Genomic DNA, 17,811 nt, shown 5'->3' with positions numbered 1-17,811 from the left:
GGTCCTTTCTCTCGCTCTAAAAGTCTCAGAGCTCACAATGATAAAAGGGAAGTAGGTCAATGAAGTAGGAGGTTGAAAAGTCGCATGTGTAGGTAGACTGCCAGAGTATCTCAAATAAGGAAAATATGACTCTCCGGTTTCCCTCATCGGGAAGGGTGAAGAAAAAGAAAGGAATAAGGATTTGCCTTTGGTGCCGCCTAGCTCCAGGGGCAACTATTGTTGAAGAATCCTTGTTCTTCTTTAGAGTTTTTTCTAGCAACAAATGGCTATTTAAATCTAAATTAAATTAAAAATTCAGTTCTTCAGAGACACTAGCCACATTTCAAGGGCTCAAAAGCCAGATATAGTGGTGACTACTATATTGGAGAGTACAGATGTAGAACATTTCTGTAACTACAGAAATGTGATGCTCTAGAAAAAGACCACAGTTCCATGTAAAGGAGAGACCTTAACATACAGGAGTGAGAATTGGTGGCTGGTGGGCCAGAGTCAGCCTGCAGCCATGTTAAGTTTGGTTCACACAGAGTTTTAAAATCAAGAAATGGCATTAGGAAAGACTTTGGGGAAGAAGGGAACTTAACTTGGATCTTGAAATGCATTAGGTGTGATCAGATGAAAAATGGTTAAAGGACATTCTAGAAACGGGGACTATATTGCGAAGGCCTGGCACCCGTGCATTTACTGGAACTGCAAGTAGGTCAGAGTAGCTGTGGCGTATACCTGGGGAAGTAAAAAGTAAAAAGACCGCAGTGACTGGTCACAATTCTGAAGGATGCTTTGAGCTGTTCTAAGGAGTCTGAGAGTGTTGGTGAAGTGAGTTCACCAGGGAGAACACTAGGTAAAACCTGCATCTTGACTCTTCCCGGGGCACGTAAAAGATGATCCAGAGGAGGGCTCAGCTGGAGGCATGGAACCCAGTTAGGAGATGACGGCTATGATCCCACGATGAGATGGGAGCTTCTGCTAGGCTGTGGCTATGAAGGGGATTTAATCAGAGCAGTAGAAGAAAAGAGATGAGGCAGGCACTTTTAACTGGGAAGATCCTTTTTCATCTTAAGGCTGAGCTCAGCTGACATCTGTATGTTTGAGAGCCAGGAGAAGGAGGTGGCGTGAGAAGCAACTGCTAGTTAGTGCAGAAGAAGAATTCTAAACACTCACATTGGTGAGGTAGAGGTGTGGGATATTCTTCAGTTATTTGAAAACTTAAACAACTCGGCCTGCAGTAAAATCCCCCTCTGATGTCCTTGAATGTGTGCCCCAGACAAGCTATGGGGCCTGCCCACGGAACACGAAGGGTGAACGTGGGGAGTGATGGGGAAGGCATCTGGGGAAGGTCTGGGCTGCCCTGATTAGGTGACTCTGATAGTGACCGTCCCTGGCATAAATGTATAATAAATATCAATTCCATCTCTACTTCTGTGAGCTCTGTGCCCGGGATGAGTCCTAGACCACCCTCAGTTTCCAAGTCTATAAAAGGAAGGAATGGGTTACATGAACTGCATGGGCTCATTCTTTTAAAGGATATTATTTAAGATCTGAACAGGCAGACAGGAGAGCTTAGTGAGTAAAATGCAGGCTCTGAGGTCAGACAACTTGAGACTAAATTTTTCCATTCACTAGCTGTGAGTCTGTGGACAAGTCATCTGAGTTCCCTGAGCCTCAGCTTCCTCATCTGTAAAATGGGGACAATAATAGAACATATCTCAAAGGGCCAGTGGGAAAGTTAGAGGAAATAATGGGGAAATAATATGTACTGAAGATGTGTTAGCTATTCTAACCATTTTATGCAAAATCCCAATGAGCACAATTTCAGATGTTTACTAATTATTTTATCCTGCTAACTGGGGAGGATGGGCTTTGGAGCAAGGGAGATCCAGGTCCTAAGGCGGGCTCTGCTTCCTACCAGCTGTGGGACTCAGTCAAGTTGCTTCAACACACTGAGCCTCTGTTTCCTCATTGATAGACGAGAAAAGAAGGAACTCTCAGGGAACGGTGTATATGAAGGAGACAGCCCACATAAGTTGCCTGGCGCCGTCCAGTGTTTATTTGTTCCATTCCCTTGTACACAGGTTCGTTGGCCCTGGATCATTACCCTAAAGGGTTATAGAAAAGAAATTGTGTTTAGGTACAGCAGACCAAAACAAGATTACACTCCTCTGAATACCTCCATTTCTTTTTTTTTTTTTACCATCTTTATTGGAGTGTAATTGCTTTACATTGTTGTGTTAGTAGCTGCTGTACAACGCAGTGAATCAGCTATACGTATACATATATCCCCATATCTCCTCCCTCTTGCATCTCCCTCCCTCCCTCCCACCCTCCCTATCCCACCCCTCTAGGTGGTCACAAAGCACCGAGCTGATCTCCCTGTGCTATGCGGCTGCTTCCCACTAGCTAGCTATATCACACTTGGTAGTGTATATATGTCCATGCCACTCTCTCACTTTGGCTGACTTTTAAGGGAGGAGTTTTGTTCCTTTAAAGAAGGGTGACACGCAGAGTGAGAGCAAGTTTAGGACTGAGAACGTGGGCTGGGAGGCAGGCCAGGGGTCACAGAGGTGGTGCCAGAGGACAGAGAGGCTTTGAGGAGCCGGAGAGGGCAGCGTGGAGCAAACGCAGACTTCTGCCCAATTCTGGGCGTGGGAGAGACCAGCGCGCCCCAGAAACAGAGTCAGGGGAGCACCTCCCCGCCTCCCCCAAAGCCCCCGGCCTCGTGGGAGACAGGGGAAGCTCATCTAAAGCTCAGGCTATGCAAGCTTTGGTAATAAATGCATTTAAGTTGTGTGCTGGTACGTGTGACAACACAGGCAACAAAAATAGAGTGTTCATGAAATAACATCGACTCTTACTGTGTGCTGTGGGCTCTGATAGCTTCTATCTGCTCTGTTTCCTTCCTCTCTCCCTCCTTCCTCCCTGACTTCCTTTCTGCCTGCCTGTCTTTCTTTCATAGCTTCCTTCTTACTTCTGTGTGACCAGCAAAGTTGACTTCAAGACCCACTTCAAGACCCTCTACCCACAGCTGGTGAAGTACAGGGACCATTGAAAGGGAGCCCCAGGTCTCCTGGGAGAATCCTACAGGGACCACGTCAAGACAGACCGAGCCCCCGGGCTCTGTTCCTGCTGCCCTACCCCGCTCCCCCTCCTCTTCCTCCGTCTCCTTTTCTTTGTCCTCCTCCTCCAGTTTTTTGTTTTTAAAAAACAATTCCAGGGGCTTCCCTGGTGGCGCAGTGGTTGAGAGTCCGCCTGCTGATGCAGGGGACACGGGTTCGTGCCCCGGTCCGGGAAGATCCCACATGCCGCGGAGCGGCTGGGCCCATGAGCTATGGCCGCTGGGCCTGCGCGTCCAGAGCCTGTGCTCCGCAACGGGAGAGGCCACAACAGTGAGAGGCCCGTGTACCGCAAAAAAAAAAAAAACCAATTCCAAGAATACCAGAATGACAGGAGTGATTTCACAACCTTTGCAGACGGTAGGAATCACCCATGTTACCAGGGTGCTTGTGTTACTGCCACACCCCACGCGCACCCCGTGGCATCTATCCTGGAGGCTCCGATGGGTTAAGTCACCAGTGGGCTCAGTGTCTGTAACATGTAATCTCTATGGTCAGGCCGGTCAGGGATTCTCTAAGTAGGGCCCACCCTCTTGTTTTGCTGATGAGGAGGAATTCAGGCCAAGGGGGTGGAGGGCAAATGCCTTGCCTGAGGTCACACTGCCCTTGGGCAGGATGCTGCAGTCAAACTCAGCAAGGACCCACCATCCCACCCTCCATACCTTCTAACATCACCAGAAGAGGCCTTCAACTGAGAAGTCAAAGACCGGCCCCCATCACACAGCAAGCTAAGGGCTGCAACAGGACTGCAACCCGACTGCAACCCAGGTCATGGCAGGATTCTGTCTCCTGCCATGGCCTGACTTCCTGTGGAAAATTTCGCTCCACTTCTGGGGCTAAAACAGACGAAGCAGAGAGAACTGTGTCTACCAGCTGCCCAGCCCCCCCTGCCTTTCTCTCTGGTGCTGAGTGTGGCCTGGGGTTTGTGGGGAAGAGGGGGAATGAGTCACCTCTGGCCACTCACTGTCACTTGGTCCTCTGAGGATGTGGGAGTCGGGGACAACCTTGAAGGTTTGCATACAGAGGTGGCAACAGCCTCCTGCTCTGTCCAGCAGCACCGCTACCCTCTGCACTCACCCCCAGCAGTGGTCCCAGCTGGCTGGGAAGGTTGCCCTGAGGCCCCCCACAAAGCAGGAGGCCCTGGGCGCCCGTGTTTGCTGCAGGCTGGGCTGCCAGCCCCTCTCTGGCTCTGCTTGCTCTCAGCTCTGTGCTGCTTCTCTGTGTGTTCTGTGGTTTGACATTTCCTTCCTTCACCAGTTAGGAGCCCAGCAGCTTCCAGCCTGGCTGCTGAAGATACCAGTAAGCAGAGGAGCTGCAGAGAGCAGGAGGTCTTTTCAGGATCAAAGCAGCTGTGTGAACCCTTCAGGGCCTCCCCCTCCCCAACTCCCCAACCCCCCCCCCAACATTCTGCAGGGATGTGCTGCTCAGCATCCCCCAGTTCAGGTCTTGCTGAAAAGTCACCTCCTCCCAGAGGCTTGCTCAGTTTCGATTGCAACCACACCCCACCTATGCACTCCTTCCCCCTCACCCAGCCAGCGCCTCTGCCGCATGTGTGTACACACAGCTCTCACCTAGAATTTCACTTCCTTAAATGTTCGTTGTTTATTGTCTGTCTCTCTCCGCTAGCAAGTAAGCTCCTCGAGAGCAGGGATCTCTGTTTTGTTCACTGAGACACCTTGAGCCCCAGCAGAGCTCCTGGCACGTAGAAGCCCTTGAGTGCGTGCTGTTGAATGAAGGTGTGACTGAATGGGGATGGCTGCTGCAGCCATCACAGACGCACCTGGCCAGGGTGTGGGACGCCGCAGGTCAGAGGAGGGAGGAGAGGGACTCCCACCAGCTTCTCAAAACCATCGCTTAAAGGAAACAGAAGAACCAGGCATAAGCGTTCTGGAGGTGTGATCAGGAGGCCACGGGGAAGCCCCATCCCCAAGCATCTCCCAGTGAAGTATGAAATCCCAACAGTGACATGATGATGGAGGAGTAAACGCTGCCCTCTCTCCTTCTCTGTCCTCTAAAGTTCCCAGTGGATTTATTAACAATTCATTTATCCTGTCCCTCTAATGAGTTGGAGGGTTCCAAGCAGCAGGTCCCGGGGAGCAAGGAGAAGTGGGGGGACTGGGGGCCTGGGGGATGATGGGGGAAGCAAGAAGTGGTAGATGCCAAGACTACTTCTGCTAACTTAGCAATTTTGTTTTAGGCCAAACTTATTACCTTGAGGTGGTCTCTTCAGCAGAAGCAGTGTAGACCCCGGGTCATTTCCAGAGGGGCTGCAGGCTCGTTCACTCCCAGGGGGCTTCTGGCATCAGAGGCATGAACACAGATGTGGTGTGTTGAAAGTGTGCTGCTCTGGAAACTAGGGAGCCTGGCTTCTGGGGCTGGTGCATGTGGGGAGGAGAGGTTGGCCTTCATCACTAACCCGCGGTGCAGGCTGGTCCCTTCCTCCGTCTGGGTCTCTGGGGTGCCATCTGTAAAATGATGTTGGACTAGATCACCTCTCAGGCTCCTCCAGCTGTCCCAGATCTCTAGGGAACATGAGCCTGTTTACTGATGAGGGCTCCCTTGGTCACAACAACGGTGCAAAGGGAGGCTGGAGCTTACTGCTAGGGCGTGCCAGAGGTGCCGTCCTACTCACAAAGGCCCTTCCTGTCCTGGGGTTTGGGGATTTGCTAGTTTACAACATCTAAGGAATAAGAGGGTCCTGGCCAAGGGTGGCCTCCGGGCATGGGTGATTCAGGGAGTCTCCCACTCCGCAGGCTGTGCCTAGATCGGGAACACTTCACCAAGTGTTTCTAAAAATCCATGTCACCAAGAAGGAGTCAGGGAGCGGAGAATGGAAGGAGATTTCAGACCCAAGAAGCGCACGGGAGCCCTTGTCAAGAGTTATGCAGCAAGCAGCTGATTCCTCCAGGTCTCGGAGATGGTTTGAAGATTCTTAGAAGTTAGATATCACTACAGGGATGCCAAACCCAGAGTCAGGGGACCTCAGCCCCGGGGAATACTAATGCAATAAAATACGCAGCGGTCATATCCAGATCATAAGGCTGCAGGATTTCAGAGGAAGAGGAGCCAGGTGTGAGCTGACCAGTCTCCACAGAGGGGCTCTGAGCTAGACCAAGGCCCCAGCAGAGAGCTTCCTGAGCAGGGACTGGTAGGGGGATGGAGGTGACAAGTTCTTCAGGAAGCGAGAAGCAGAGGCCCCACGGGGAGGGGACTGGCTGGAGGCCAAAGGAACAGGCTGGCCGATACTGGCCCGGGTACCTGAGGTCACACAGATCAGGGAACTTCAGGGCTCAGTGGGAGGAAGTTTGGGGCAGCGGGGAGATAATTGTTTTGTCACTTCCCCTGTCCCTTTATCTTGTAGGATTCTCAGTAAGTTAAGTCAAGAAATCAACAAGAATGAAGAGAGAAGGAGCATTTTCACACGCAAGTGAGTTGGGCAGCGGAGGGCCTGGTGTCACTTTAATGAAATGCATGGAATTTTCAAACCCAAGTCTAACTTTAAATGGGAGTCACGGGACTGGTTTTGCCCCCATTTCTGATCTGCAGTGATCCTTCAGTCCTGGGGTCCTCCCTCTCTGCCCTGCGTCCTGCCCTGTGTCTGGGACATCAGGGGAACTTCCCCTAGAGAGTCAGATAGTCACAAGCTCCCAGTTGTACCGCCAACATGGCTTTGGTGGTTTCCAGAATTTTCGGGTAAGCTAGCCCTGGTTTCAGAGCAACAAGGACAGCGGTCCTGGGTGGTGAGACATACCCTCCCCCGGGGGGCTCCCCTTGCAGGGCTGGACTGAGGAAAGAAGGAGATCTCGCTGAGTCAGGAGGGCCATTAATGCAATGCTGTTTGTCTTTACAGACCCCAAGTCCAGCGGTTTCCTGAGGAAACAGGTAAAGGTCTCAGGGGTGAGAGCAAGGGCTTTAGGAGGTGACAGGCGCTTTGGTTCTTCTGTCTGCTGGTCCAGATTGAGGGGAGGAGAGATGTCACTATGCCGGGGCACCTGGCTATGGCCCCTTTTCAGCTGGGACCTTCTGCAGAGACACAGTGAGGGACTCTGTGGGGTGCATGGAATGACCCTGGCTGGGCTTTGAACTGAGCACCTAAGCAGAGCCAGCCCTCCTGCTTCTGAGTCTTTAAAGCAATTATTCAGTTGTTAAATTGCACATCCTGTTAAAATGCAGATTCCTGGGTCCCACTCAGTCCTGCTGAATCAGAAGCTCTAGGGATAGGGCCCAGGGTATCCGCATATTTTAAAGCACTCTCAAGTGACTTTTATGCATGTGAAAGGTTAAGAACCACTGCCTCTGTCTGGCAGAATGAGCCCCTCAAGTAGAAATTCTAGAGCTGATACTGGATTGTTAACCCCCAGGTATGTAGCATGAAGGCCTGGAATGGGGCAGTGGTGGGGAAGGATCCTGGAGTGGGGAGCGGCTCTGACTTTCCTTCTCGCGGCTTCTTTTGGTACCGATGCTGGTGTTATCCTCTTCCACAGAAAGCCATGAAGAAGACAATGGAGGCTGGTCATCCTTTGTGAGTATGGGGTGGGCCGTTCTTCCACCTTACAGCTGTTTCCAGAGTGCCTTTGTCATAAGGAACCAGCATGATGCCGAAAGGAGCAAAGCCCTGATAGAGCCACCCAGGGGTCAGATGATGTGCTCTGTGAAGGCCAGAGCCTTCTAGTAACTTTCTGGCTTTGCGATCCATGGGGTCTCTGGCCTCATGTACTCCCCTCTGCCCTTGTAGCACGAGAGCAGCTGTAGACGACACCTGAATGGATGGGCTTGGTTTTGTGCCACCAGCCCTTCACTGACAAACAACAGACGGCGGGCTGGACTTGGCCACGGGCTGTGGGGTGCTGACCACGCCTTTATCCACTGTGCACACCTCCACAGCAGGGCCCTCCCCCAAACCCCTCCTCCACATGGTCTACACTAAAGTAGATTTAAAGTAGCCTTTCTCGTAGACTTAAGTCCCCACCGGTGACCCAGAGGGAAAGGGAGTTCAGAATTCACTATCAGCCCTGGAAAGATCTCAGGGATGGGCCGATCCAACTGGGTTTTATATTTGAGGGGTCATGATGACGCCTTTGAGAGTCTGATGAATTCTGCACATCTTGTCCCCAGGAAACTGCATAGGTAGTCACCACGCTTGAAGCCAGACTCAGGCTAAGAACTCCATTACGGCTCGTAGCCCAGTCTGCTCATTTTATAGCTGAGGCAGCCGAGCCCGCTGGAGAACGTGACTTATGTAGAGCCACACGTCTAGTTAGAGGCAGGCCAAGGACCCAGGTCGCCCACCCTCCGTCCAGTGGTCTTTCTGGTAAGCGGCTGCCTCTAGTGCCTTTAGGAAGCAGGCACTAAACATCCCTTGTCCTGCTGGGATTCTGGTAAAAGAAAGCATTGAATTTCAAAAAAAAAAAAAAAAAAAAAAGTGCTAGCTAAGTCTGTGTTTTCTACATGAGAACAAAGGAATATGACAGATTAATTTTGTTCCAAAGGGAAAATAGACCAGTTTCCCCGCAAATGTTTACATTTTTAGGCAGAAGCTGCATCTTTGGCGCTGCTTGCCACTCAGTCCCTCCCGTGAGCTCAGCCTGAGGCTAGCCACCTCCATCTTCTCTGTAAACAGGGAGTCTCCACTAGCCACTGGCTACAACACTTGGGGTTCCATGAAGAGCCCAGCACTGCACAGGGCACTGGGAGGTGGTGGAGATGAAGAACCCAATTCTATGAGCATTTTATAGCTTAGATAACACATAAACGGGGCAGAATATGATTAGGAACAAAACACACATAGAAATATTCAAGCCAAATCACTGGGAGAAAATAGTTTTTCTAGAAGCAGAGAGGAAAAGTCTATTGTTGAGAAGGGCTTATGGGGTAAAGGCCTGGTGGAAAGTCAGGAGCCACAGGGCTGGGGTGTGCAGACTGAGAGATTGCAGGGAGCCCCTGTAGGTCTAGGCGGCAGTCGGCTGCAGAGGCGCTGAGGCCGTGGTTCTGAAGTCCCTCCCATTCATCAGGGGCTCCATCCTCTGTTCTCAAGTTGTAGGAACACTGATGGCAGGACGAAGTCTTTTTTGGAGTTCAGGAAGGTACTCAACCTCGTCTTCCAATATTAGAAATATACATATTCCACGAGTCAAAAAATTAACACATGCATCTTTCACTTGAGCACCTTAGACAGGCTTCCTTAAGCCACCTAGGAAGGTTTTCAGGATTTCTAGGTTCTCGGCGCGCACCTTTCCTTGCCAAGTTGCAACCTCCTGTTGCTTCTTTCCACTCTGCCCTTGACTTTAGAGAAATGCCCTGGGCTCATTTAGGACCCACTTGACCTTGACCTGAGAGTGATAAACCAGTCATTGCTTGGCAGGTGATGGTGCCACTTCTGCCTGGGAAATCATTACTGTAACTGTCCACTTTCATGGGTTGCTTCAAAGGTAATCACCCAGCCCCTAGGGCTTAATTTCCCTGAGACCCACAGAGAAGCATATGTAAAATACAAGAAATAATTTAAAATTTAGGAAGAGTCTCTTCCAAGGGAGCAGCTTCACACTCGGTGCCAGATGTCACGAATAATAAGCTGTTGTTTTTATACACTCAGCTCTCAGCAAAGGGACTAGCCCAGCCCTGACTATCCCCTCTCAGGCAAAATTTAACCTGCCTTCTAGTTAACAGGCCTTGGTTATCTGGTTTCCCCATTAGGGAAGAAAGTTTTGAGCATAGGCACCCTAAGAACAGAACTGACAATTAACTAGGGGCATCACAAGCACTCCTGATGTTTAGTCTTCCTCTTGGCAAGGTTTGGAGTCAAAAACGTGTTGACTCGAAAGAGCGGGCTCTCCCATCCCTCTGTTCCTGTATCCTCCTCATTTGTTCTGCTTTTCTCTGTTATGCAAAAAAAATGTAGAGAAAAATGCACTTGCCTAGTGGTCTGAAGACCTTGACGGGGGATCCCAAGTCTACATCTTGCTGGCCCTGTGATTTTGTACTCCCTGAGCTCAGCATCCTCATGTGTAGTGGGAGGGCCATGCTAGTGTTGACTGCCCCCAAGAGAGGACCACTGTGAGGCTTGGCAGAGAGAGAGAGTAGATGCGGACACGCCTACTGCCAAGGGACCTCTACACACCGCGTTGTCCCCATCACTGTGTTGGCAGGACGATGACTATGAAAGTCCCGATGATGATCAGTATGGGGAGGATGACGGTGACTATGAGTCCCCCAATGAAGAGGAAGAGGCTCCCACGGAAGATGACGCCGATTATGAGCCGCCACCCTCCAATGACGAGGAGGCTTTGCAGAACTCCATCCTGCCTGCCAAGCCTTTCTCCAGCCCCAGCCCCATGTACATAGGTAAGGGCCCTGGCAGCCCAGCCCCCAGCCCCCACCAATGTATGGGAGGAGGCCAACGCCCATGTAGCAGAAAGCTTGGCATGCTGATGCCAGCTAACCAGCTGTGTGGCTTTGGGCAAGTGACTCCACCTCTCTGGGCCTCAATTTCCTCATCTTTGAAATAGACAATAACAATACAGACCACATAGGTTCGCTGTGAGGATCCATAATATTTATGATTTGCAGACAAATATTTATGATTGCAGACACATCATTGCTGATGGTGGATGATATTGAACTGCCAGTTAAGGGTATTTGGAAGTAATAGCTTATTTTGAGTGTGACTTTGGTACTCAAGAGGACTTTCCTGTTCCTCCCCATCTTTGACCAATTCAAAGGTGGCACCACTACCCACAGACTGTCCAAGTAAATATAACAATATTGAATGTGGTTTGGCCATAACTTTAAAATCTTTAAACAGCATTCAAGATTTTCATTGTCTGTCTGCTCCTGTCAGCCCATTTCTCCCTCATTCATTTATTCATTCATCCATTCAACAAAAATTATTGGTCTTCGATTATGAGCCAGGCATCATTCTAAATGCTGAAATTCAAAATCATCTGGAAAGAAGACACAGCCCTTGCCTCACAGGGCTTACACTCTAGCAGTGGTGGTAACAGAAAGTAGGCACATACACACTTGCATAATATCAAGGAGTGAGCTAGAAAGTTTATGATCCATATCACAAAAATTAATACCACTAATCCTTTAGGCTGTATAACACTTGGCAATTTTAAAGCCCTTTCACGCTTTGTCGACATTTAATTTTGTGTTTTTTTTTTTTTTTTTTTTTTTTTTTTGGTACGCGGGCTTCTTACTGCTGTGGCCTCTCCCGCTGCGGAGCACAGGCTCCGGACGCGCAGGCTCAGCGGCCATGGCTCACGGGCCCAGCCGCTCCGCGGCATGTGGGATCTTCCCGGACCGGGGCATGAACCCGTGTCCCCTGCATCGGCAGGCGGACCCTCAACCACTGCGCCACCAGGGAAGCCCTAATTTTGTGTTTTGAAGCACTCTGCATGATACAGGCAACAATGATCAAGCCTGTTTCATATATAGGGAAATTAAGACCCTGAGAAGAAACAGGTAACTAAGTCGCTGAGTGCCTCATACATACCAGTTATGAGCACACAGAATGAACAAGATGGTAGACAGTCCTCACCCTAAAGAATTCATAGTCCAGGCAACATCAAACAAATGAGTCGCAAAATGACTTAATTAAACCATGATATATACTCAGGAAGACAAGCGCGGGAGATGAGGCTGGGACATATGCCTGATCTGGACTTGCTTCCCTGAGGATATGATTTAATCAGAAACTTAAAGGGTGAACAGGAGTTGGCTAAGTGAGCATAGATGTGGGAAGGAAAGAGCATTCTAAGCAGTAGAAATGGCCGTGCAAAAGCCCTGAGGCTGAAAGGAGCATGACAGTTCAGAGGAGCTGACAGATGGCCAGAGTGGGTGCATTGGTATGAGATTAGACCAGGCTTGCTGGGTTCTGAGCCCCATTCTCTGCGGAAGAGTGTTGCTTCCCCAGGATTGGGACTAGGGTGAGGCAAAATAGGCACCCAGGGCACAAAATGTAAGAATGCTGTCGCTTCCTCACAGTCCTGGCCTGGTCTTTCCCTGTCAAAGGGATGGAACACTGCCAGACTATCAACCTGGCCTGGGGACACTTCTGTGATGACCAGAAGAATGTGAGTTTTTGTTAAGAGTCTGTGGTTTGGTTACAGGAGTCCGTGACTGGCTCCTCCCTTTAAGAAAGGAGGAAGTGGGAGCGGGGAGGATAACCCAGAGCATTTGTGAGGGGAAGGAAGGGGACCTAGAACAGGTTCCTCATACGCCATGACAGTGGATTTCACCTTGCCCAGGCAGCTGGGTGTGCCTGAGTGTAAGTGTCTCTGTGTGTGTCTGCGTGTGCATGTGTGTACATATGCATATGTGCATTTGTGTGTCTGTACATGTTTACTTCTGTACAATTTTGTCTGAAAACACACCCTCTTAGTACTGGCTGAGTTAATTACTTAAGAGGCCATTTTTCATGCCTTCATCAACAAAACCTCTGATGAATACCTGTTCCCCAGAGGTCAGGTGAATGTTGCTCCGAAGTATAAGAGTAAGACAAACTGGGCAGGTACAGAGAAGGCAAGGGGCCAAGGACTCCCCACCCTGTACGACTCAGGTGTGGACACATCCCTGCCAAGCTGGCTGGGGCTGGCCTTGGTGCTGGGGGGAGTCTGTGGGATCCAGCGATGAGGAGATGCCCCCAGCCGGTGCTGGATGGGTTCCTGCAGAGCCCTGGGTGTGGCCCACACTCGCCTAGATGTAGCATTTCTCCTTTCATTTTAATGCCTTTGCATTTCCACAGACCGGCCCCACTCCGGGAAAGTGCAGCAGCCGCCCGTGCCCCCGCAGAGGCCGATGGCCGCCATCCCTCCTTTGCCCTCCGGCGGCCGGGCTCACTCGGTAGGCTCCATACTTTGTGTTATGCCACTTTGTGTCCACTCGATGATTTCCTCTGCAGAGAGAAAAAACTATAGACATCTTTATCCAATTCTAGCCAGTAAGAAAAAGTTATATGTAGGCCAGTAAAATGCATTCCCAAGTACTCACAGTGGGCTTTTTGGAGGATGAAATACTAGTGATTTTTATACACATCATAATGCTTTTATCATCGATATTTTCTCTTTACCATAAACAATATAAGCTATTTGTATAATAAAAAGTCTCCTTCTAGTATTCATTGTGCTATTTTTTCTGACTTTTGAAATAAGTGAAAACTGTAAAATAAACTAATGGCACCTACTAGTATTTGGGTCCCCAGCTTTCCCTCCTGCAAAAAGACTTGCGCCACCTGCTGGCCAACATCTGAAATTCCACGGACAAAAGGTTTGAGACCAAAACGTGCAATGCCATGAACCCAGGGAGAGAGAGGCAGGAAACTCCTTTTCCTCTTTCTTCAAGCTTACAGTCTCAGATCCCGTGGTTCTACTTAACTAACAGGCACACCTAGTTTTATTGCATTTTGCTTTATTGCATTTCACAGGTACGGCATTTTTTTTACAAATTGAAGATTTGTGGCAACTCTGCCGTGTCAGATGATGGTTAGCATTTTTAGCAATATTTTAAAAGTAAGATATGCACATTGTTTTATTAGACATAATGCTATCACACACTTAATAGACTTCAGTATAGTGTAAATGTAACTTTTATATTCAGTGGGCAATAAAAAAATTTGTGTGACTAGTGTTAATGAAAATTCAATTAACAATCAAACTAAGAAGAAAAAAAGAGAATTTTATTTGAGCCAAACTGAGGATTATAACCTGAAAGACAGACTCTCAGAAGCTCTGAGAACTGCTCCACTGGTCAGGAGCTAGAGATTCAGTTTCATACATTTTTGAGACAAAGAATCATGTATCATATTGACAGGTTAGTATTAAACACAAAGTTCATCAGAGATGTTTTGGTCAGGGGTGTACCTACAGAGTGAGCCTTTAGGTCAGTGTGACTCCCTGACAGGATGAGAAAGAAATACTAACCTTCAAAGTCACAATGGTGGTTTCAGAAGAAAGGTAACATTTTTCTCGAAGTTTGTTTATATCCTCCTGCCTTGAGGAGGTCTGGTTAATGTATCATACAAATGCACATTGCACATTAGGAAAGGCCCATCACCAATGGGGGCATATGATATGTGTTTCAGTTCTGACTTAGTTTGATTGTCCTGTCATAGAGAAATTTACGATTTTTCCTCATCACTAGGCTTCTTTTGATTTTTGCTTTATTGTGGTGGTCTGGAACCGAACCTGCAATATCTCCGAGGTAGGCTTGTATCCAGAGAGGCCCGGAGAAGTTCAGGATCAGAAGTCAATAGTTGGAAATGTGCTCTCTTCACAAAGGACCAGAACACTTTGACAGCTGTGGTGAATGCTAAGTGTCAGGGCTAGAAGGAGGGAGAGGACATATTTTCCCCAAAGCTCAAAATCCAGATCACACCACAGTTGGGACACCTCATCTAAGAACGGATGGCTTCCTCCTGCTTTTGCAGTTTTATTACAAAGGGGGCTCATGGAGCTGAATTTATCTACACATGCATTTTGCTCTTGAAATCTGTAGCGCTTCACCTCACTCTTGGGATGCAGAATTCATTCATTCAATCTACAGACATTTATTGAGCTGCAGTGCCCAGCAGTGTTCTAGCTGCTGGGAATAGAGTGTGAACAAGACAAATAAGATCCCTGCTTTCATAAAATTTTTATTTGGGTTAGGGGTAGATGGATGATAAACACGTATAGAGATGTATAAACAAGGTAATTTGAGTAGTAACGTGTGGTTAGGGAGACAGAAGACCAGGGAACATGATGGTAGGTGGGGAGGTGACATTGAGCTGGACAGGATGAGCCAGTTGTGGCGAGAACTGGGAAAACAACATCCCAGGCAGAGGAAAACACAAGTACAGAGATGCCAAAGAGTGCATAAGCTTGAGATTTTGCAGGAACTGCAGGAAGATACTTACGGTGAGAGTCCGGTGGGCACTGGAGAGAGGAGTGTACAAACGTGTTGGACGGGTGGGGAGGGGGCAGCTCAGGCAGAGCTTTGCAGGCCATGGTGAGTTTTAGTTTTGTTCCTAATGTGATAGGAGCAACCAAAAAGCTTGGCAGGGGAGTGATATGCAGAAAACACTCTCACAGTGTGTGGAACCGGGAGCTCAGTTCAGGTGAGAAATGGACAGGTATATGTGTGAGTGGAACATGGGGATGGAGAAAAGTGAACAGCTTCACACCTATTTAGGGGGATAAAGCCCTCAGGGCTTGCTGATGGGTTGGAAATACTTCGTAATACGTGGATATCTTTTAAAGCAGCCACTACCGCCACCCCAGCCCAACCACGAAGAGCCTGGCAGAAGCAGGAACCACAAAACAGCAAAGCGTAAGTATAGGGGCTGCCCTTTCTTGCCCACCAGTCCACCCACACCCCTCCCCCAGCCAACTGCTCTCTTCTTTGAACTGACTTCAGTGTTTCCCTTTCAGTCCCTGCTCCTTCCATAGACAGAAGCACGAAACCGCCCCTAGATCGTTCCTTAGCTCCGTTTGACAGAGAGCCCTTCGCACTAGGTTGGTATCTTTTATATTTGATGCATAGTAACAGTGGCCAACATTTATAGAGTGCCTCCTGCATGCTTTTCACAGAGACCATCTCGTTTAACCATCCCCACAATCCTATGAAGTGGGGACTATTAGAATCATCCTCATTGTACAGATGAGGAAGCTGAGGCATGAAGAGGTAACTTACCAAATTTACTCAGCTACCAAGTGATGGGGGTGGAAACCCAGACTCAGAGAAGCCTGATGCAGAGCTCCTGTCCTTAGCCCTGTGCTGGGCCTGCTTCTCCATGGATGCCATCTGTGTGCACACATCCGTCCCATGTCCTCCTGAAGGAGGATGGGGAGGCATCTGGGCTAAGAGGCAAGAGGCCTGGGAGAGCTGTTGTTGGCTGCCTTGGCTGCCAACTTAGCAGCTCACTGACCACAGGGATGTTGCTTTTTCAGAGTGGTCTCCTTATTTGTAAGGTGGGTGCTCCGTAATGAGAAAATACTTTATAAAACTCCAAGGTGCTATTCAAATGTCAGAGTTGTCTTTTGTTGTATGGGTGGTTGACCAAACTGTAGGTATACTACAGTTCTTTCCTCCAGAGTTGGCCCAGAGTATTCTTGGATTGCAGTTACCTCTACATAAAGCTATTTTTAATCCAATTCTAAAACTGAGCTACAATTTATTGAGCACCTACTATGGGTCAAGTGCTTTACCTACCACAAATAAGTTACAGTTGTCTCTCAGTATCCGTAGGGGGGAATCCCTGGATCCAGGATCCCTGTGGATATCAAAATCCAAGGATACTCAAGTCTCTTATATAAAAATGGTGCCGTATTTGCATATAACTTATTTACATCCTCCTGTGGACTTTAGATCATCTCTAGATTACTTATAATACCTAATACAATATAAATGCTAAGTAAATAGCTGTAAATGCAACATAAATACATGTACATAGTTGCCAGTGCATGGCAAATTCAAGTGTTGCTTTTTAGAACTTTCTGGAATTATTTTTCCAAATATTGTTGATCTGAGGTTGGTTGATTCATGGGTGTGGAACCCATGGATATGGAGAGTTACCTCTACATTATCTCTAGTCCTCACCCCAGCCCAACAAAGAGGGAGTATTATCATCCTCACTTTGCAGATGATAAAGCTGAGGTTCCGAGAGGTTGAATAAATTTCCCAAATTTGCATAATTAGGGAATTGCAGGATTTGAACCCAAGTGTTTCTGACTTCACAGTGGGTGCCCTTTTCCACCACATAATGCTGCAGTTGGAGACACTGGATTTTCCTTGCTGTGGACTAGGGAGTTCTGGGCAAGGAGCCCTGGGCCTTGAGGGATAAGGAGCCTGGAACCCCCGGCCCACCCCAGACCTTCCTTAGCTTCCCAGTGAGCAAGGCATTTAGCCTTTGTGGCCTCAGTTTCCTCTTTTGTTGGCAAAACAACTTTCAGTTCTTGGATTAGATGCCACTGCTTGCTGCTGTTTCTCTGAACTATATCACAATGCTGCCGACTCATGCAAAGCTATGTTGGCTATCTGAGTTTAAAATGGCCTGCTGCAGAGGGCTGGACAAATTACGTGAAAATGAAGACTGAGAGATTCGACTTCAGACTCCAGCCCTGCTTACTACCATGAGTCAAAGCATCAGAAAAATGGAACACTGATGTCAAAACCTTCAGGGTCACTTCCTAAACAAAAGTTACCCTTTTAAAATATTTTTATTTTTATTTATTATTTTTTTTAAAGACACCTTTTCTTGACAGTACCAGCTCTACCCTTGAATTACTCCCTTATCTGTGATGTTTTGGGAGAATTAACCTCTTACAGTGCTGAGACTCTTATCGGGAGACTCCTAACATGCCCAGGGAATATGCATAAATCAGCAGATGTTTTTAAAAGAAAACCTATTCATTATAATGATATAATTTATATCATTATATCTAATGATATAAATTTAAGTTTTCTGGGTAGCCCTCTGAAGTAGGGTTTCCACCTCAAACCAAAATTTTATAAATAATGAACATTTTTTATACCATCCAACTCTCTCCCACTAGGCAGTGAGCTCTTCACAGTGGAACAAGATTCTTAGGGCTTATCATGGGCCAGGGATGTATTCAGTCTTTAGGGAATAAATCGTGTTGCGAAAATGCAACTCCAGATGGATGTATCACCATTCACCTTAGGGTGTTAACTGAGCTGGGGTTGGAGGGAGGGGAAGAAAGAGAAG

The 17,811-nt window shown here is 48.2% G+C and overlaps 1 protein-coding gene across 1 annotated transcript in view; it reads left to right on the top strand.

Moving 5' to 3' along the window:
* Nucleotides 1–17,811, top strand: part of LCP2 (lymphocyte cytosolic protein 2) — a gene marked incomplete at both ends in the record, with an annotated part of 43,107 nt that overhangs the window by 10,086 nt on the left and 15,210 nt on the right. Inside the window, 7 exons of the mRNA XM_079703121.1 lie at nucleotides 6,469–6,534; nucleotides 6,958–6,989; nucleotides 7,592–7,629; nucleotides 10,253–10,448; nucleotides 12,853–12,950; nucleotides 15,347–15,413; nucleotides 15,515–15,602. Of these exons, the coding sequence (XP_079559247.1) occupies nucleotides 6,469–6,534; nucleotides 6,958–6,989; nucleotides 7,592–7,629; nucleotides 10,253–10,448; nucleotides 12,853–12,950; nucleotides 15,347–15,413; nucleotides 15,515–15,602 (585 nt within the window). The remainder of the gene's footprint in view (nucleotides 1–6,468; nucleotides 6,535–6,957; nucleotides 6,990–7,591; nucleotides 7,630–10,252; nucleotides 10,449–12,852; nucleotides 12,951–15,346; nucleotides 15,414–15,514; nucleotides 15,603–17,811) is intronic.

This window comes from Hyperoodon ampullatus (assembly GCF_949752795.1).
Source record: "Hyperoodon ampullatus genome assembly, chromosome: 4".
Classification (NCBI taxonomy): domain Eukaryota; kingdom Metazoa; phylum Chordata; class Mammalia; order Artiodactyla; family Ziphiidae; genus Hyperoodon; species Hyperoodon ampullatus.
The sequence above is the reverse complement of the archived record's forward strand: the minus strand, read 5'-3'. Positions and strand labels throughout refer to the sequence as shown.